The sequence below is a fragment of the Lonchura striata genome, chromosome 6, assembly GCF_050655825.1.
Source record: "Lonchura striata isolate lonStrDom1 chromosome 6, ASM5065582v1, whole genome shotgun sequence".
NCBI lineage: Eukaryota > Metazoa > Chordata > Aves > Passeriformes > Estrildidae > Lonchura > Lonchura striata.
Genome location: NC_140708.1, coordinates 5,994,325 through 6,016,066, shown reverse-complemented (window position 1 = coordinate 6,016,066; position 21,742 = coordinate 5,994,325). Strand labels below are relative to the sequence as shown.

The 21,742-nt window shown below is 46.1% G+C and overlaps 1 protein-coding gene across 2 annotated transcripts in view; it reads right to left on the bottom strand.

Moving 5' to 3' along the window:
- The window catches only part of PRKG1 (protein kinase cGMP-dependent 1), a 379,974-nt gene that overhangs the window by 98,774 nt on the left and 259,458 nt on the right, over window positions 1-21,742 (bottom strand). For both annotated transcript variants that reach the window (XM_021537071.3, XM_021537070.3), the window contains exon 5: window positions 13,346-13,409. In XM_021537071.3, coding sequence (XP_021392746.1) covers window positions 13,346-13,409 — 64 coding nt within the window. The remainder of the gene's footprint in view (window positions 1-13,345; window positions 13,410-21,742) is intronic.

Genomic DNA, 21,742 nt, shown 5'->3' with positions numbered 1-21,742 from the left:
ACCTGAGGAAGGTGAAGTGATGAGGGGAAGAGAAGGTTAACTCATGCCCTTTATTCAATGATAATTATGGAACACAGAACTGAGAAAGGAGATGAGGAAAAGGACCTAATTGTAACCTGAGGGGAGCCTACAAGAAAGATGGAGAGAGACTGTTTCCAAGGGTCTGGAGGGACAGGACACAGGGAGTGGCTTCCACTGCCAGAGGGAGGGCTGGATGGGATATTGGGAATTAGGAATTGTTCCCTGGCAGGGTGGGCAGGCCCTGGCACAGGGTGCCCAGAGCAGCTGTGGCTGCCCCTGGATCTCTGGCAGTGCCCAAGGCCAGGCTGGACAGGGCTTGGAGCAGCCTGGGACAGTGGAAGGTGTGGAACAGGATTGGTTTTACAGTCCCTTCCTACCCAAACCATTCCATGATCCCATCATTTTCATTCAGCTGGGTCTAACTGAGCTGCAATACCCTGCAGCATTTTTTTGTTTTGTTTTTCATACTGAGGCATCACAAACTTACCCTTCCTCCTTAAAGATACAGCTCCTTGATATCCCACCAGCACTCTGAGTACGCATCTCAGAGCAAAAGCTGTGCTGTGACAGTGCCAGGAGCCTGTCTCCCTGTCCAATCCTTTTGGGAAACTTCTCCCCTGCACTGATTCACTGCAGCTCCTTAATGGGCTGTGACAGTGCTGACACTGCTGGGAACGAGCTGGACACTCTAGTTGTCCTCTCCAATTGTGGGACCTTCTGAAGTGACTTGATGGGTCACTTCCAATTCCTGCAAAACCATCCCTGAGCAAGGCTCTTAACACCTCCAAAAGGAGCTGTTTGTGCATGGACACAGCACAGGTTCTGGAATAATACAAATTCTGGAATTCTAGGGTTGGGTATAGTTGGGACACATGAGGATTACTGATGCAATCCCCTGGTCCAAGAGTAAATACTTAAAACTAAACTATGATTTAAGAGATGACTCCCACAACGAGTTCATCTGTCCTCAGAAGTTGTACCAAAATAAAATCTGTGTTATATCAAGATATAATCTGTGCTTCTGAGGACTCAGGAACAGGGATTGCTCCATGGGAAAGGAATCTAAAAGGATGTATGGGGACAGTAAAAAAAGGAAATTCAACAACTATTTCATTGAAGCAAAAGCAAGTACAGCCTGCACCTAACCCATGGGATACACACTGAAATGGGTAAACCAAAGGGGATAAAAAGCAGGGCCCTGCTGTTCCTGAAATGCAAAGATGTGAGAAATGTTCCTAATTTGAAGCTCCTTGGCTAAATGATTGCTTTAATTTCTGGTTGTTTCTTTAGGTGTTTGGTGGTGCTGTTCCCTGTGGTGTGCTTAGAGTGAGCAAGAGGGAAGGAGACAGGGCTGGCACCCTCCTGCTCTTCCTTTTTCTCAGAACCTCCTCTCATTTCAGTGTCTCAAAGGCAAAAAATCCTCCACAAACTCAGCTGGACCCAGCCTCCTCCCAGCTTAGCTTCTGGGACAAGACAGGAGATGGGAATAATGTTATACTAATGGGAACTGTGGAAGAGAGAAACTCAACATTCCAATTTAGAGCAAAAGGCCATCTCCAAACTCTGATTCTTCCAACTCTGACCAAAGCTCTGACACCTCCTCAGGTGAAACTACTGGTCCTGAAACCCAAGGTGAATTTCCACCAGGAATTCAAGTCTCTTGCAAACAAGACACTGCTGTTGTGATAATTCAGAAGCTGCTGAACGTTGACTTCTCCCATGGCAAGCAGAAGCAGCTCCACATCTCTGGCATTTCCATGACCCAGAGGACACAACTGAGCAGTTTGGCTTCCTTTTACACCATCATTCTTTACACCAGAACACCCAACCTTCACCAAACTCCCCCCATGCCAATGAACAGTGGATAAATGGGAGCATTTGTGAGCTATCAAACAGGATTTATTAGGTTTGCCATAGAACAAACACAGCTCATCTCAGAAGCACCCTAAAGCAAGCAGTACTAAGGAGGAGATGAACTAGGGATAAACCTCAATGGTTTCATCTCCCAGTCATGAAAAACACAACATTGTCCTTTTGGCTGTGATTTTATCTCCTTCCTCTTACATTCTACTGGACTTCACCCCAACACTTGCCGAGTGCAATTTTCAAGGATAACTAAAAGGCAACAAGGTGGATAAGGGACCACATTTGGCAAATCCTGGCCAGGGTTCCTTCCTGCTTTCCAAAGGGAAGGTCCATGAGATGGGAGGAGCTCCTGGCCCTTTCCTTCTGCCATTCCTGGAATGCCCTTGGCACTGGCTGGAGAGCAGGAGCTGGCCTGTGTGGGTGAGGATTTGTTGTGCTTCAAACTTTGCTCTTTTTTAAGAACTGCCTGCTGAGAAGAAACAGGAATTTGGGGAGGTTGAGGATGCTGAGAAAGCTGGGAAGTTCAGAGATACAGAGAGGGGTGAAGAAGGCAAAAGGTCAAGACCACCCTCAAAGATCAAGAAGGAGAACTCCCAAGAGTTCAAGGATTGAGAGAGCAAAGAGACAGAGGGTGAGAACAGCACATAGGAGAAATGGGAGACAAGCTGTAGCAACAAAATTTTCCAGGAAAACAAGATGAACTGATATGGGAAAAAAAAATAAAAGGTATTTATTCCCAGGGGAGAAAACAGATAAACTAGTTGGGTAAAAGGCAGTAGTGGGATTAGGCTAGAGATCAAGCCACAAACTGGGGTCAAAACCCCAAAGAGCTTTGCTTGGGAATTTAAATAATGCCAGATTCACAGATAATGACTGTGAAATGTGGAGAATTAGCCGAGAATCAGTAATTAGAAAAAGGATCCCCAGGCAACACAGTGGAATCAATTCATCAGTTGCCCCGAGTAAAAATTAGCAAGCAGTAAAATTCAGCTAAAATAAAAACACAATTAAAAAAAAAAAAATTAAGACTTGATGTGCCCTAGGCCAGTCACATACATGTAATTTTAGGCTTTTGAAGGACTGAAATATCTCCAATTCCGTGACATTCCCAGCCTCCTTTGGACATTACATACAGGAACTTTGGGGAAATCCAAGCAGAAACAGAACCCCACGACGGCACTGCACCACAAAACCTCTCTCCAATCACCAGCAGCTCAAGTCCGTGGGGGTTTAATTAAATTTCATTGAAATGCAAGAGAAGAGCTGCCCTTCAGTCCTTTCCCAAACAGCTCTGATTTGGTTTCCCTCAGCATAATGGAAGAATGTGTGTGGAAATCCCACTGCTCTCCCTAAATCCACAGGTCTGTTTCCACAGTTATTAGAATGGGAATCAATTCCTTGCCAAAATGAAACTGGAAGTAAACAACTTAAATCAACATATTTGTTTCATTTCTTTTCCTTCATTTCCTCCAAATTTCACATGCTTATTCATCCCAGGTATTTGCATTGCCACCAGGATCCAAACTCATTTCAGAATCGATCATGAGGAATAAAAAACTGCACATTAATTCAACATATTCAGCCACTTTTCCAGTCACCTGCTATGAAATATACTTTCTTTTGTGGTCTAGACTGATGAGGAGAGTCTACATCTCCATATGAAAATGCACTTCAAATTATCATTGGAAACCAACTTTACTGGAAGGGAAATAGTGGAAAGCATTGGATTTATCCATCCTTTACAGACCTTTACTGGAACAGATCATTTTCCCAGTTTAAACCTCTGAATTCACCAGTTGCTTCCATTTTGAGGGTTCTGTGCAGGTGAAAACCAGCCCTGAGTTTGGCAGATGAATTAAACACTCACTTCATATTCCATGTTATATTCCCATGGATTTTGGCTGCTGCTGGAAAATATCCTCCTTTTCCCTTGATTTCTCTCATCAGCTCCCCAAAAGGTACAAAAAAATGCAAAATTTTATCAACCCACATGACACAAACTCAGACTCTAGTCTGCTCAACAAGGAATTCTGGAAGTGAATCACACCTCCATAAGATCAAATCCTTGCCCCAAATATATTTATTAAATCAGCAAGTGGATTTTCTCTCTGTGTATAAACTGGGAAAAGATGAAATCTCAATTTTTGAAACATCAATAACGACTTCTCCCAAATGAAAAAAAAAGCTGCCTTGAGCTCCTTACCTGGGTTGCCACCATCTCCTTGACAACAGAATTTGGAAAATTGGGATAAAACCTGTATTTTACAATAGAAATGCAAAGCATCTCCTCCCTAAGTACATAAATCAGTATGTTTTACTGTTTAATAGAATCTCTGCTAAAATTGACATGGCTGGAGCTGCATGAGCCTATTTCAGCTTGGAGGAAAACTTCATAGGACCTTTCCACTTATTCCAGGATTTTGGACAACTGGTAACTAAAAAGGAAGGTGTGAGGAAAAACAATAAATCACACCCTGAACTCAGAAGAGTTGGGTAAGTTGGGATTTCTGAAGGTAAAAGAAACACATCTAAAAGTTGAGATTTCTGAAGGATGAGGCACATCAAGAACTGCCCCTGCAGCAGTCACACTTCCATCAATCTTTCATGCAAGGAACCCACTCAGAAATATTGGAAATATTGAAGTTTTCCCAGCTATTTTGTGCTATAGAGCAGATTTTTTGGGAGCATCTCTTTCTGTTTTTTTTCTTTCCAGGACTGGTATAAAAAAACCAAAAACAGGGCAGGGTGGGAAAGGTAATCTAGGTCAGATTTTTAGTACAAGGCACAGCTGACCCTTGCCTTACTGGGCAAGGACACAATGATCCCAAAATTCCTTCAGCACAGCTTTTTAAAATTCTGAATTCTACTTTGCATGGCTTTCTCTGCAGGAATTTGGGAAATGGCCATTTGGATTTCCAGCACAGAAGTCTGACCCCAAAGGAGATGGGATCCCATCCCATGCAGGGAAAATCCTGGGATAGCAGCACCAGCCCATTCCATGGATTAAAAAATGGCTTTTCCTATCTTGAGGATACTTTTTAATTCCTATTATTACAACCCAGACATTGCAAATGCCACCCTGAGAATGGGAAACTTCAAATCCACCCCCAAGGCTTCTGGGGGGGTGGTTAAAACCAGAAAGGAACAAACCTTCAAGTGTGAGAAATCCCATTTCCTAAGGGAAATAAATTCCTTGGAAAAGGAACATATTCTGAGGAGGTCTGGGGATGGGAAGAGGATCTCCCCATCATCACGTTTGATCTTTGCTTTAAAGCTGGTTTTTAACAATTGATCCCATGGATGGAGGGTCCCCAGCTGCTATTCCCAGCATTCCAAGCCTGGTGGCCATTCCTGGGGTGGCCATAGGCATCTCCATGACCTCATAAACTGTTCCCTTCATTTTTTTCCAATTAATCCCTGGCAGGACTCACTCAGGAGGACCTGCAAGCCAACCGTGTCCCAGATTCCAGTAGGTGTCACTGTGGGCAACACTATGGGAAAATCCAGCCGGGAAAACCTTGGAATCAAAGGAAAAACACTCATCAGGGTAATTAATATTTGGGTTTTCCTTAATATAATTGCTGATTGTATTTTTCCCCCCTGTTTTTACAGATAAAAAGGCACTGTGTGTGTTAACTTCTTCAGGGTTGAAGGATGGAAATCATGGAATATTTTTAAGTAAGCACCAGGCTGGTTTTTCATTCTGGGGTTTATTCCCACCAGAATTAGCCCATATATGCCTGTAAATAGGGATATATGGATGAGAATTAGGGAATTTTGGGAACTGCTGAACGAATTCCCAGGAGGAGATGCCCAAAAGACCAGAGAGCCAGATGCTCTCTTTCCAAGCTTCTCAAAAATAATCCAGCACTGAAAGCAAAGCCCTCAGCACAAAACAGAAACCTCTCCATGGGGAGATCCATCCCAAAAATCACTTGGCTCAGGCTGCCAGGAGCACTGCTTGGGAAGAGGGGCTTGAGCTGAGCCACCTCTACCATAGTAAAACCCCCCCGGTGTCCAAATTTTAATTAAATTTCAGTCAGAATTAATAGATTGCATTTTCTTCACCCAGGAAGTGAAGGACAACCACCAACCCATCGGTCCCAACCTATCTGCAACAAAGAAAATGCCTGGAAAAGCAGATTCCATGGATTCCTTGCCCCGGTGTTGCTGTAGAGACTCTGGAAACTGGGAACACTGAACAGATATTGGGAAATTAGGAACAAGGCTGGATCAGGGAAGAGACAACTTGGAGCTCCTGATTTCTCCCTTGTGACCTCTCTGCTGTCCCAGGTGCCATGAAAAAAAATCAACATCCATCCCATGTGTCTCTAATAGAGCCTGCAAATCCACCAGTGCAAATTATAAATTAATAGATTTGCTTAAATCCATCCTTTTCATATCTGTGAAACCCCAGAAAATATCTAAGATTACAGCAAAAAATGTTTTGTTTTTCTTTTCTTTTATAACTGTGACAGATCAGCTGGAGAATCCTCTTAGAGAGCATAAAAAAAAATCTCCCAGATAGGTTTAATCCAACTGGAAACAGGAAACATTTAAATTCCAACACCTGCATAACCTGAGAGGGGCAGCTTTAGAAATTAACCTTTTATCAGTGATGGCCTGAAAACCTGATCATCCACTCAATGCACCATTGCCAAAAATAGAAACAACTTAAAGAAAATAAATCCTGGGATGAAGCAAATTTGGGGAAGGTTTTTTTTGTTTGTTTGCTGCTGCCTTTGCCACCTGTTCTACTTGCAACCATGGCACTGCTGGAGTGGTTTTTCCCAACTCTGGGAGCTTGATTGAGGAGAAGAAAATGCCCAAAAATGGGGAAAAGATGGAAAAGGGCTGGAAAGGCAGATGGAAAACAAGGAACTACACAACTCTCTTGGAGAAAGCATGGTTGGGATTGGAAGGGACATTAAGGATAATCCCATTCCATCCCTGCCATGGGCAGGGACACCTTCCACCACCCCAGGATGCTCCAAGCCCTGTCCAGCCTGGCCTTGGGCACTGCCAGGGATCCAGGGGCAGCCCCAGCTGCTCTGGGCACCCTGTGCCAGGGCCTGCCCACCCTCCCAGCCAAGAATTTCTTCTCTTGACAGCTGAGAAAAATCTTACAACTCCCATCCCTTTGAGCATCCTTGGGATTCTCATGGAGATTTCCATGCATCCATGTGCTTTGGACAGGTGGAGGAGATGCAATTCCCCAGCTGGGGTGCTCTGGCCTAACTCCAGTGGATTTTACAACATACACTTGAAAGAAAACCAACAACCCAGCTGCTCTGCTTGGGGTTTAGCAAAGGAGCCCAGAGAAAAGGGCAGGGGGACTTCTGACAGTAAATGAGATGTTAATAAACTTCCCCTGCTTCCAGAGGAATCCAGCTTTCCATGGAAGGCCTCTGGAAAAAAGATCTCTCTGATACCACCAGGATTTTCAGCCTGAACAAAAGCTGATTCTTGAGAAGTTTCTGAATTCATTTCATAAATTGCAGTTAAAAATAGAACACCCTTCTGTGGGAATGCAGGGCTTCCCTCTGGCTGCCCTGGCAGGTCTGGGACCCTGGCAGGGGTCAGGATCCCCCCTGGACAGAGCCCCCAGAGACACTGTCTGTGATCTCTGTCCATGGAAAAGAGTTTTCAATCCCACAGGATGAATTACAAGCTCAGAGTGTTTGATATAAGTAATATTTAAGTGTGGCACGGGGGCAAAAGTAAAATTTTAGGATTCTAGATTAGGGGTTCAAAGGGGACAAGATGGAGGAAATTGGGTGTGCCTTGTCCTTTTTCTCCTTCTTCATGCCCTCCATGTTTCACTGTGGTGTTGGCATTTTTCTGTTGGTTCAGGCTGGGGACACACTGTCCAACGTAGGTGACAGATATTGGCACGTTCTTGTAAATCCAGCCCAGGGAGTTTCTGGTATTTAATGTTTGTCACATCCCACTGAGGGCAGAGCCCCACACGCTGCCCTGCAGGACAGAGCTGGGCAGGGCAGCAGAACATGTGAGAGATAAACAGAATAAACAACCTGGAACCAGCACAGACCAATTATGGCTTCTGCTTTGGCAGCGGGGCTGACAGACAGAGACTTTCTACAATCTGGGAATCATCAATAGCTCAGATTCCAACACCCTTCCCTGCCTGAAAAGTGCATTTGGCAGAGGCCAAAAGCTGCCCCTTGCACCTGACACAAACACCCAGCAGGTTCCACCAGGAGAAGACCTGAAGTTCCCACATGTGCCAAGAGCATGGGACTCCAGGAAATGCCTTCCTGTGTGTTGAGCACAAAGATTTTACTGGGGGGAAAAAAAGAGGGATTTGATGTTAAATCGAATGGGAAGAAATGGCAACAGATTTTCTACCCCACCTGCAGTGCAGTGTTTGATTTGGGATGTGGAGCTGCTGGAACCAGCCCAGAGGAGACCAGAGATGCTCCAAGGGCTGGGAGAGCTGGGGGTGCTCCCCTGGAAAGAAGAAAACTCCAGGGAGAGCTCAGAGCCACTTCCGGAGCCTAAAGGGGCTCCAGGAGAGCAACTGGGGCCAAGGGATGGAGGGACAGGACACAGGGAATGGCTTCAGAGTGACAGACAGCAGGGATAGATGGGATCTTTTTGGAAGCAACCAGAGTCTCAAATGTTTTCTCCATTGGCGTCACTTTTTAACAATAAGTTTTGCAGAACTGGCAAGAAAAACCCCAAATCCTGCTCCATTTCTACCAGTGCAGGAGAGCAGAGGATGAGCAATAAACACACACAGGGATAACCACATTCCTGACAAGAATCCACAGAAGCCAGGGAATACTGAACTCCTTTCCTGTGCTAACACAAGCAGATTATTTTTCATTTCCTTCATGTGGTTCATGCCCACATTAAGGAAAATCAAAAGGAAAACTTAACTCCAAACAAAACATTTTATCCCAATCCAAAGCTAGAGCAGCTCCTGCCACTGACTCTACTGTATTCCTGCACTCCAGTTTTTCCAGTTGTATTTTATTTTCTGATCTTTATTTTTCCCCAAAAAGCTTTTACTTCCTGGTACACTTGCAAAACCAAAGCTGTGTTCTCATGAGCACCATTTGAAAAATTAATGGAAGTACAACTTGAGTCAAAATTGTGATGGAATCAGTCATGACTGAAACTGATTTGATGCCCCCACAGGCAGCATTACCCTGTCCCACAGCTCCTCCAGTGAACACCCCCCAGAGTGCTTCCTTTGAGAAAAAAAAAAAAAAAAAATTAACATATTTTCTCTTACCCTAAACCTTTTACTCTTCCCTATTTTGAATTCTCCCTCAAATCTGATTTCTGGCTCTGTATCACATCAATACCTGCCTTGGTGCTGGCAGAGCCTGCAGGACAGACCAGGCACCCCATTCCCTTTGTCCAAGAGCCATCCTTGCTCCTAAATAAGCCTAAAAGCCATGGATTCTATAGAAAGCTAATTAATTTTGCACATTTTGCCTCTTCTATTCACTGTTGCCAGACAATCCCACAAAGGCAGGACTGTGCTCAGTTAATTAACCAGAGGCATCCCAAGACCTTCTGATCCATACTAATTGGGCAGTGTGGAGCAGGAAGGATGCTTGGGAAGGCCCAGGACAGCTCTGAAAGCTGAATTAAGCCATGAAATCTCCTCCAAGATCCCACTCTCCACCAGGAGCCACAACAGGAGCTCCACAAGCAACCGGGAAAAATTTTGGGTTGTGTTTTATTTTTTTAACATTTGTGCCTTTTGAAATTCAGCCTTTCATTGGAATTAAAATTAAAAACAAAAAAAGAGAAAGGCTGGCAAGTGACACTCGGCAGACAAACTGAGCTGCTGAAGTGGCTGCAGGCAGGAGATGGGATCCCAGATTTCAGCACCCAGAGTGGCAGGAAGAGTTTCCATCCCTGGCAGCCTCTGCCTGTGGGGTTCAGCACATTTCTCTGCCTCTCCCCTCAGTTTGGCTCTGCTGTTTGTCCAGGGATTCACTGGGAGCCAGGGCCAGGCTGCCTGGGGCTGGAGAAACACATCACTGGCACTTGGATCTCAGTAGTGCATTCAAATAAATGAAAAATCTGAATATTAATGCTTCCAGTGAAAGAATTCCCAAAATGCACACTGGGAGATGTGGGAATGGCATTCCCAGCACTGCCAAGCTGTGGCTGCTCTCCTGTTAACCCAGGCTGAGTTAATCAAGTGCTCTGCAGCTGGATTTAGGGCAATTAGCCATATTTATATTTAAATAGCTATTTACACAGCAACTGTGATAAATATGATATATATCAATGTGTTAAAAAGCAGCATCAGAGAATCATGGAATAATTTGGGTAGGAAGGAAATTTAAAGTCCATTCCTGTGCCATGGGACACCTTCCACTATCCCAGGCTGCTCCAAGCCCTGTCCAGCCTGGCCTGGAACACTTTAAATTTCTATATATGCAGCAAGAATCCATAAATATATATACACACACACACAATGTCAAAGCTGGCTCGAGTTCAGGATGCACAAGGAAGGAGGCAAATCCACGTGACGTGGTTTAGAGCTGCCATTATCTGCACAACAAACTGATCTGAGGGGTTTTGTAAGCAAATCAAAGCGCCTCCGTCGCCGTCTCTCGCTCCAGCTGCTCAGAATCCCACACACAACATCCTCCATGGATTACCAGGCTAAATCCCAAACAGCCAAGGAACAGGATTAGGAAATGCAGATGAAGAGGTCTGGGTTGAAAATGCCAACAAGACCTTAATTCAATCTCCTCCTGTGCATCTGCAGGCACAGAACTGGAAATTCTGTCTGGGGCCCCAACAGCATGAGGAGCTGTGGAGTGAATCCAGGGAGGCCACGGAGCTGCTCCAGGGCTGGAGCCCCTCTGGAGCCAGGCTGGGAGAGCTGGGGGTGCTCACCAAAAAAGAGAAGGCTCCAGGGAGAGCTCAGAGCCCCTTGCAGGGCCTAAAGGAGATCCAGGAGAAGACAAGAGATGGAGGGACAGGACACAGGGAATGGCTCCCAGTGCCAGAGGGCAGGACTGGATGGGATATTGGAAGGAATTGTTCCCTGGCAGGGTGGGCAGGCCCTGGCACAGGGTGCCCAGAGCAGCTGTGGCTCCCCCTGGATCCCTGGCAGTGCCCAAGGCCAGGCTGGACAGGGCTTGGAGCAGCCTGGGACAGTGGAAAGTGTCCCTGCCCATGGCAGGGGTGGAATGGGATGGGATTTAATGTCCCGTCCAACCCAAACCAGTCTGGAATTAGTTACTCCACCTGCCCGTGGCTCTCAGAATTCCTGCCTCTTTCCCCTTCCCTGAAAACCCCAGTTCAGTGGAGCTGGGACAGATGTTCAGGCAGGTAAGAGCTCCATCCCTGACATCCAGGCAAACAGGATCCTTTTTTGCAATAGGAATTCGGAGTTGGGGAACAAAATTTAGAAGAATCATCTGTTAAGCACAATGAAAATATGAGCTCAAATGGGAAGTTACAAAATCATGAGCACCTGGAAGTGGCTTCAGAGGAGAAAAGGTCAAGGAACCTTCATTACATCTATCAGTACCTGAACAGCTGATTTGAGGTGGAAATCCTACAAGCTTTAGATTTGAATAGCACAGGGAATAACTTTAAAGAGGAAAAACGCTGCCAGAATTTGAAGCCACTTAACGATAGGAAAGAAATCCTGATTTTGTGCTACAAAACCCAAATAAAAACATCCTGAATGAAGGGGGGAAAGAGGGAGAGGAGGGAATGCCAGCCCAGATCTCTGAGCACTGCCCATGCCCACCAAAAGCTCATCCCACTCCTCAGCCATGCCAGGAACAGACTCCCCATCCTACTCCCTTCAGGATTTTAATTCCATTTGCTAAATGAAATTATCCATAAAGACTGAAATTACTGGCAATATTTGTCCCACCCTGATAATCCCTGTGTGAGTCACCAGACACGTTTTTCCATGTAATATTAACAATTCCATGATCCAGAGGGGTTTTCCAGTACTTCCCAGGTGTGACCTATGGAAAGGGGGCTGTAGCCAAGTGGGAGTTAATCTCTAAATACACAGATTTGAGAGTGACTTTTTGTTTTTAATTTATGCAAAACACAGCCTATTCAATCCAATACAAACCCAGAGAAAATATCACTAATTCCAAACAGAAAACTGCACGCATCCACCCTAAAAAACCAGATTTATTCCCCATAAATGCTGCTTTCATGACTCATTTCTTCACTGATATTTATTAGGATTTTTTTCCCCCCCGCCACAAAACTTTAAGTGTTTCTGGAAAAGTTTTATGGACTTTATTCTCCTCCTTAACTCTTGATAAGGAGCTTAATGCTGGTGATACGATCCAAGCAAATTCTGGTTGGGAGTGGGGTTTTGAGATAGGCAGATGGAATTTACAGCAGAGGGAATTCATATCCTTTTTTTTCCCTAAATCAGAGCATTTCCTGGCAGTAAAAGGGAATAAAGCTTATCTGTGAATATGCAATTATTCAGGGTGACAAACAGCTGATTTGTTGGAGCCACAGAATTTATCTGGGCACTAAATAAAAAGGCAGAGAAGGAACAACACCCGAGCAAAGCTCAGGAAAAGAAGAATTCAAATCAACTCCAATGTCAGCAGCGCTTTTCCTCCAAATCCACGGGAACATCTTCCCTGATGGAGAGGCATGGATGAAGAAAAGCCAGCAGGAATGAAATAAATTACTGCCACACATTCATTCCCTGCACTTAAATCACCTTTTGGAAGGGTTTATTAATAACTTTTTGGGATATTGAATTCCTCAGGCTCAGAAGGGAGCATCGTGGGAATTAAATTTTGGGATTAAACTGTGATATGACCCAAATATTTTACATCCATTTTACATCTGTTTATAGGGCAAGGTTGGAGGGCTTTGAGGTTTTTTTTGTAGGGTGCAGGTTAGGGTTTTTTTGCATTTTTAAGGGGTTATAGAGCTTTTTGTGTTTTTTTTTCAGAGGGTTTTGGTTTTTTTTGGTTGGTGTTTTACGGGTGATTTCTTTGTTGTTTTAAATAGACTTATGAAAAGCTTGACCCTAACGAAACCCCAGTTAAAGCCAGGTAGGCAAAGCCCAACTCCACCCCAACATCTCAACACTGCTGCAACTCTTCCCAAAGCACCTTTTCCACAACACCTTTAAAATACCCTCCAAAATAAGTGTTCCATCATATCTGAAATGAGACCAGGTTTTCTCATTACCTTCATCCCCACCACTCACCCACAGGCTGGAAAAGCTCATTCCCTTCTGGACACCACAGGAAATGATTGATTCACTCCCCAACTGGATAAAAATCCATTTAGAAATATATATAAACCCTATTCAAAACTGGATTCATTTTCCCCACAACTCATCCCATGGCCTCGATGGTTACCAAACTGGGGAGCTGCTCTTTGGGGTAAAGAAGAGGCTGGATATTGCCAGCAGAAGGTTCTAAACTTGTGAAATCCCAATATTCCAAGCACTTACCTCTTCCAGGACATCTGCAAGCTTACTGAGGATCTCCTCGGGAAGGCTCTGGAATGTGGGAACGCTGCAATAGAAAAGAAATCTCCATTAACGGATCCCTTCACACAGGGCACAGATCCAGCTGCTTTCCTCCCCTCTGTAGCTCTCCTTCATGTTCTGGGGATGAACAGGAAGATATCAGGGAAAGCTGCTCCTTTTCTAGCTTGGGTGGATTTGGTGATGATGGGAGACTGCCAGGATAAACCTCTGGAGAGCCACCCCTAAAGCTGGTAGTCAGCTAGGGATCTATGGGAATAAATCACATGGACTCCATTTTCTTTATTCACAGAACTCCTTTTTATACAGTTTTACAGACCTCCTGTGTGACTACAACTGGTCAGTAGATTTCTTACCAATTACTTTATTGGCTATTAACAAGTTGTTATTCTGTATTGACTGGTCACTCAAACTCTCAGTGTGTATGTGCAGGGAAGTTGTTTGTAAAAGACAGTTTTCATTTTTCTATCTAACAGTGCAAAACCAGCTTATACAGGTGCAATTTGTTGGTTGTGGTTTTTTTTTTTTTTTTTTTTTTTCCCCTAGGGATAAATTATGTTAACTAACTGCTCACACCAGGATTGCTTTCACATGGGAACTTGCAAAGGGCTAGCCACTGTTTTTGGGAGCAAGCCTTTCTTCATTATTTTTCTACCTTACTGCAACAGGATCCATTCAAGACCCACTGGAATTCCTGTGAGCCACAAACCTGCTCACTCATATTCCTTCCAAGTCTGCTTCAGCCCCCCCAGAAATAAAATGCAACCCAAAGAAGGGGCAGAGAAGATCAGCTCCAAGCAGCCCCAGACAGAAGAGTGAAATCACACCTGGGAGCACAGAGCTCTGCAGCACTGAGCCCCCACCCAAGCCCTCAGGAAGTTTCTGAACACTTCCCTGTTTCAAAAAATAGCCATATTTGTGGCTTTTCTTCAGCCAAAAAGGTGACTTTGTCACTTGTTTGGCAGCAATTCCCTCAGCAAAGGCTGCTCAGGCCAGGCTGGGATGAGATGCAGCCGTAATGAGCCAGGATCCACAGGACTAAACCTAAACCAGTCTGGAGCAGGATGGAGGACACAAGTTTGGGTCTCCAAAGCTCCAGGGAATATCCTGGCTTTGAAGCTGTATCTCCACTGCCTTACAGCCCACCCAGGGTGGGTTCCACACCCAAGGCCTCCTTGGAGAGAGCCAAAAGCCATCAGGACACGGTCCATGGCAACCTGAACCAGAGGACCTCCAGATTCTCTCCCATCCTCAACCAGCCTGTGGTTTGCAGTACTCTGGTTTCTCATCATCTCTTGTCCATAAAAACCTGAGAACCACCAAATATTCACAGGTGATGCTGAAGGAAGCACACAGACCCAACAAAAACACACCATGGCCCAGAGAAGCTGGGGCTGCCCTTGGATCCCTGGATGTGCCCAAGGACAGGGTTTGGAGCAACCTGGGATATAGTGGAAGGCGTTCCTGCCCATGGCAGGGGTGGCACTGGGTGGGATTTAAGGAGCAAAGGAGGCTCAGGGGGGACCTTGTGGCTCTGCACAGCTCCTGCCAGGAGGGGACAGCCAGGGGGGGTCGGGCTCTGCTGCCAGGGAACAGGGACAGGACAAGGGGAAACGGCCTCAAGCTGGGCCAGGGGAGGCTCAGCTGGGACAGCAGCAGGAATTTCTCCATGGAAAGGCTGCTCAGGCCTTGGCAGGGCTGCCCAGGTGGAAGCAGCATCCCTGGAAGGGTCCAAGAGCCATGGAACGTGGGGATATGGGTCAGTGTGGGGCTCAGCAGTGCTGAGAGAACAGCTGGACTTGATATTTAAAGTCTTTTCCTACCTAAATTATTCTGTGGACATTTACCCTTCTTTTTAATTTAAAAAAAAAATAATCTCTGTTGAATCTATTTAATGATAGCAAGACAAATCTGGGCTGATAAAGGCAGAAAATAATCATCTTTCATTATCTCATCAACAGCTTTTTTTACTTAGGAAGAACATTTTTATTTCTGGGAATACGTGGTCCCACATTGTAACGGGAGCAAGCAAACAACTGGACAGGAATTCTGTGACAGCCAGGCCTAACCATAAAATGAGAGCTCATTACATCATTTCCAGCACCCAAATGAGGAATAAACTTATGGGAGAAGATAACAGCCTTGGACAAAGTGCTCAGATACAAGTGTGGTCAAGCAATCAGATTTTTGCACACTTAAACTCCCAAATTGGGGGGAACTCACCACAGGGTATATTTTTATAGATAATTATGCCTGTGAAATTCAAGGAAGGGTAGTGAAACACATCTATTACAGACCAAATCCATTAAAAAACAGGGAAATAGGCCCTAAATTCCAACTCTTGCCATGAGAAAAGTCTAAAACTTCAACTCTGCAATAGAGCAAATAATGGCAAAAGCAATTTGCTGACAAAACAATCTCCAAACACATCATGGAATCACACCATTAATCTCCCAGATTTAGGGGGGTTTATGGCAGGCCAGAATTCCCCTGAACAGCAAGTGACAAAATAGCCAAATATTTGAGTTTCTTTGATAAGAAAAGAGCAAGACTTGATTCTCCAGGTCAATAAAAATCCCCCTCTGCTCTCCACAGGACAACATTAAACGGATTCATAAAACAGTCTTGATTCCTCCTGCATTATTGAAGGACTTGTATACAAAAGGAGTATTTCCATGATTATTTCCAGGTGGGAACTTGCCCTGAAAGGCAAATGGAGCCTCAGCTCTCCAGGGAAAGCCTTGAGCATCACAGCTGAGCTGCAAATTGCTCCAAGTGGGAAAACACACGGGAGGGAGGCAAATGGGAGCAGAAAATCTCCCAGGGAATCTTTGATCACCACAGCAAGAGGCAGGAAAATTGTATTTCCCTTTCTACAGCTGTGTGAAAAAAGCTGGAACTATAGAAGGGCAAACATTCAGCCCTTGAGCTGGGATGCATTTAGGGTGGAAGAAATTGCAGCAAACACTGCTCCAGCTGTTCAAGGAACAACTGTTCTGCCCAACAAAGCAGGGTCAAACAAACCCAGACTTTCTCCAACAAGTTCTTCTCCCACTGCTCCTTAAATCCCATCAACAATGAAGAATTTTGAACACCCACCCCAGACAGTAACAGCACTACAGCTGGCACAAGAGGTATTCAGGTATGCAACACTGAAAGTCTTCAGCAAAGTTTGAAACTTGTGACTTTTCTCCCTACCTGCAGCACAAGTGAAGGATTTCACTTGCTCCTCTCATTCCACAACCACCTCTCACTTTGCCCAGGAAGAGCTGGACTTGATGATCTTGGAAGTTTTTCTCAGTTCAATGATTGGGATTTAATTATAGAATTAACAAGAGCAATTCACCAGCCTCTCCCAGCAACACGGGGCTCCTTCGACGCTGCTTACCCAGTCCTTTATAAGGGACTTTCTCCAGCTGCTTCTTATTCCACTTAATGAAGAGTAATTTCTCCACCTGCCCTGAATCCACTCCCTGGATGAGGCTATGGAATCCAGCTGGGGATGGAATAGACCTATTCAAACTGAATAGCTCACCTGCAGCCCCTTGACTCCTCTAAGCTCTTGAAGGTGATATGGGTGTTAAAAAGTATGGATAGCAAATTATTTATGTCTACCTGATAGGATCCCCTGGCCAAAGTACAGCCCAGGATCCTCAGGAGGATCCAGGCCACCCTACAGAGGCAGCAAACAAGGAGGCAAAGCAGACCCCTAGCTCCAGGATTTGAGTTTTAACAGAAAATGCCATAAACTGGATGATTTTAATCCATCCACAAACAGCATTTTATCAGGAGAGCACGACTGCCATCACAGGGAACAGGGTGAGGAACCTTCTCCAGCCAGCCCACCCCTACACCCTGGACAGTGAGCAGGAGAAGGAGGTGACATTTTCCTGGCTGCAGTCCCCACTGCTCAGCCACGATGGGATGCAGGGATGGCAGTTCCTTCACCCAGCAGAATTTCCCGTGGGGAATGGCTCCCTGTCTGCAGCAATTCCACCTGTCTCCAAACGTGACACATTCTCCCAGAGAGCTCAACGTGCCCAGCACCAGCTGCCAAACTCAGGGGAGGCAGCTGTGCTGAAACATCGCTGGATTGACTCCCTTAAATGTAAACTTTAAGGAATTTAGAGATTTTAGAGGAGCTAAGATTTTAGTTAGAAATAAGCCTTACTAGAGTTAATTAAAATAATAATAATAAATGAGTAGGCCTTGATGAAGTTAGGAGTTAACTAATAATTGATTGCTCGTCAGCACAATGTTTAGTTAGCTGGGTTTATAATGAAGAATATACAAACTGACAAAGAGCTTTTAGGAACATGAGACAATTGTGGGCCTCCTCTGTTCTGAAACCAATGGAAGACAAGGAATGGGAGTTCTACCAAGAGTTCATTTGTCATATTGGCATTGAAAAGGCAGAAAGGTCAGAACGAGGAAGACTTCATGTACTTCCTCATTTTGGGACCCCTCCCCATGAAAGGGACACTGACCCATTTCAAGGGACAAACTACACGATTAGCATATGAAGTGAGGAATGGGATATACCGAAATTATGAACATGTATTTGTATTTTGGGTATTCAATACTTGTATGGATAAAAGGGTTCTGTAATCACCTGGAAGCTGCGGTGTGGATTTGGGAGCCATCCTGCACACTGCCCGGTGTTGAATAAACTCACACTTTCTAACTTTAAACTGTTAGAGAGTTTTTGTCCGTCACAGTTGGATATCGGTACTAGATCAATATCCATATTTTTTTTAATAAATCACCCGTCCCCATGGAGGAGCAGGATATGCCCAACCCAAAGGAGGTGGGAAAGGTCGTGGCTCCATCCCTGGGGATGCAGTCACCAAGCTGCTCTCAGCTTCAAGGTAGAAGCAACATCCCCATTAACCAGGCTTGGATTCATGCTTGTGATCCATCCCGGACTGAAGCCTGTGATCCATCCCATGGGATGCTCCTGAAGGAAGCAGAAAGAGCTTCCAAGCAGTGCTGGCTGTGGCCCAAGGCGTTGTTTGCAGCCTCGGTGGCGGCGCTGCCAGCTCCGACAGGACATTTATCTTCTGCCACACACCACAACCCACAGGGCTCCTGGCTCTGCTCTGCCTCCAGGGTACAAAAGCAACCATTCACTCTCTAAATCCCTTTCAAGATGCACTCCCAAACTTTTGAAGGCTGCTCAGTGAGGGTGATCATCCAGACGTTTCTCCTGGGTAAGCCCGGAACAAAACCTCTCTCTTTTATTGCTGCTTGGCACCATCACAATTGCAGTTGTTGTCACTGCTCTGTGCCTTGAGTAAGCAGAGCTCCAGACTCCAATATTCCAGTAAAAGGAAATTAAGGCTGTCTGAGTTCCCTGAAGCTTTTTTATTTGGCACCCAACTGGAATAAAGGCTGAAAAATGCAAATGTCCTTCTTCAGCACATTTGGGGTGCTCCTACAGCTCTGTCTCAGCTCCAGAAGAGCTGAGGCTACATCTGATCAGCACCAGCTGATCCTTGATTTGGGATATCACCATAAAAACGGTGCTTTGGACAACTGAAGCTGTACAGGCAGCCTCCCACTGGGTTCCCAGTTGTGTCAGGGAGGGAAAGCTGTCTCCATTAGGATCATGGAATCACTTCATAAAATCAGAGGGGCTGGGGTTGGAAGGAACCTTAAAGACCATCCAGTGCCACCCCTGCCATGGCAGGGACACCTTCCACTGTCCCAGGCTGCTCCAAGCCCTGTCCAGCCTGGCCTTGGGCACTGCCAGGGATCCAGGGGCAGCCACAGCTGCTCTGGGCACCCTGTGCCACGGCCTGCCCACCCTGCCAGGTACATTCCTCTTGTGTTGCAAATTGCTGCATCAAAAGACAATTCCACTTTTCTGTCAGATTAATACATATTATTTGGAGCATCAGCTGCCGGTTATTTTCATTCATAGTACCCACAAGAAAAGTGGCAGAAATTAAAGAAGGTGTATCTATTTCTCAAAAAAACTCAGACCTTCCTCAGTCACACAGGTCATTGCTAAGTCAAGGCTGGTTTTTGCTTGGATGCATGGAATCACTGAGGCTGGCAAATCCCTGCCAGCCCATGGAGCCCCAGCTGTGCCCAGTGCCCAGAGCACTGAGTGCCACCTCCAGCCCTTCCTGGGACACCTCCAGGGATATCCACTCCAAAGCTCCCTGGGCAGCCCTGCCAAGGCCTGAGCAGCCTTTCCATGGAGAAATTCCTGCTGCTGTCTAAGCTGAACCCTTCCCCAGCTCTGTTCCCTTCCCTGACCACACTCCAGCCTCTCCAGGACTCTCTTGTTCTTGGCCCTTGACAGGACACAGGTCAAACAATATCAGAGATCCAGGTGGAGGGGACAGGGAGGGTGACAGCCACTCACACTCCCATTAATTTCACTTTGGGTTGGCCTTGGAAGCACCCCACGGAGCAGAAGTCTCAGGAAGAGAGAAGGGATTTGCTCTGGAGTTGCTGCAGATGATTTGTCTGCTGTGCTATAGCCACACAGGCTGTAAGCAACTCACCATTACTCATTTTGGAGAGGGTGAAGATGGAACAGCCACAGTTTGAACGCTCTGCCACTCATTACACAGCCCTTATCAGGGAAATAAAATCCTGAAAGGAGGTTGTGGATCATTTGTTTCCAGGGATCTGGTTATATCCTAAGCCCTACTACACACAGGAAAGGGAAGAGAAGCAGAACTGGTCTTATCCCTGATGAGCAAATACTGAAGCAAAGCGAGTGCCAAGAATTGCATTTTTCCTTCTTGTGCTGAAAGAACACCAAGGGATCTGCTGGCATCACGACACCAGGACTCTCAGTGTCCCTGAGGAGAACCTGAAATGATCTCAAAAGGATCAGAAAGGCTGGAAAGGCCTCCAAGAGCAGAGTCCAACTCTGGCATGTCCATCGTGAACCCATCCCTACCCACCACATCTATGTGGTTTTTGAACACTTCCAGGGATCCTCTTTCAGCCCAGGATTTCTGTTTGTGTTCAGCAGGCAGAGCAGGAACTCTGGAGGAGTATTTTGCCTTGCTCTGTCAATCCCTGCCTCTCCCTGACAGGGGTTCATTATCACACAGAGCCCTCCTACTGCATCTCCTGTGGCAGTCACTGGGGAGATGGGGCTGATTTAAAAGAAAAGTTTCATTGTTGATGTCAGAATGAGAGGGAGGAAGAGTAATTAGCAGGTATGTGAACCCCCTCCTCCCATCGCACATGAATTCACCCAGGATGATTCATCTTGAAAAGGACAGTTGCTGCCTGGGAGCCACCAAGGCTCAGCAGAAGCAGCAGCCACCCTGGGAACCTCAGTGGAGTTTGGGCAGGCACAGATGTGGCTGCTCATCTCAAGGCACAGGGTTCACTCTGCTGCTCCTGAGGCACCTCACAGAGGGAACCTGCTCCTGCTGGAATCCTTGGAGGATGGCATGGGATGATTTTTGATCTAGCAGGTGGCATTTCTTCATATTTGCAAATCAAATTCTACCTGACAATCCCAAAGCAGAACTTTTCTACCTTCCAACTCACCCAGCTTTTCCAACACTGCTATATCACAGAATCCCAGGGTCAGTGGGGCTGGAAAATCCCTGCCAGCCCATGGAGCCCCAGCTGTGCCCAGTGCCCAGAGCACTGAGTGCCACCTCCAGCCCTTCCTGGGACACCTCCAGGGATGGGCACCCCAAAGCTCCCTGGGCAGCCCTGCCAAGGCCTGAGCAGCCTTTCCATGGAGAAATTCCTGCTGCTGTCCCAGCTGAGCCTCCCCTGGCCCAGCTTGAGGCCGTTTCCCCTTGTCCTGTCCCTGTTCCCTGGCAGCAGAGCCCGACCCCCCCTGGCTGTCCCCTCCTGGCAGGAGCTGTGCAGAGCCACAAGGTCCCCCCTGAGCCTCCTTTGCTCCAGGCTGAGCCCCTTCCCAGCTCCCTCAGCCGCTCCTGGGGCTCCAGCCCCTTCCCCAGCTCCCTTCCCTGGCCTGGCCACACTCCAGCCCCTCCAGGGCCCAGACTGGACACAGCCCTGGGGTCCCTCAGCAGGGCCAGCACAGAGGAACAATCACTGCCCTGGTCCATCTGGCCACACTGTGTTTGATATAAATACACTGGTGATTAAAGACCAAAGCTGTCATGCGAAGCCTCATAGCCCTGAACACTGATTTTTATGATCCTGCATTTGCAATATAGCTGAAATTAAATTGTCTTTGGCTTGCACTGTAATTACCTCTTCAAAACAGTTTGCTGTCAAGGAGTTTCTCTCCTGCTTTTTTCCCCTTTGTCTAAGATATTTCATGGGAAATGAAATGTCACCCTTCAACCTCTGGAGAGACCCCGAGTGGGGGCACCAAGGCAATTTTCTCCTTCTTGACTGAACCAC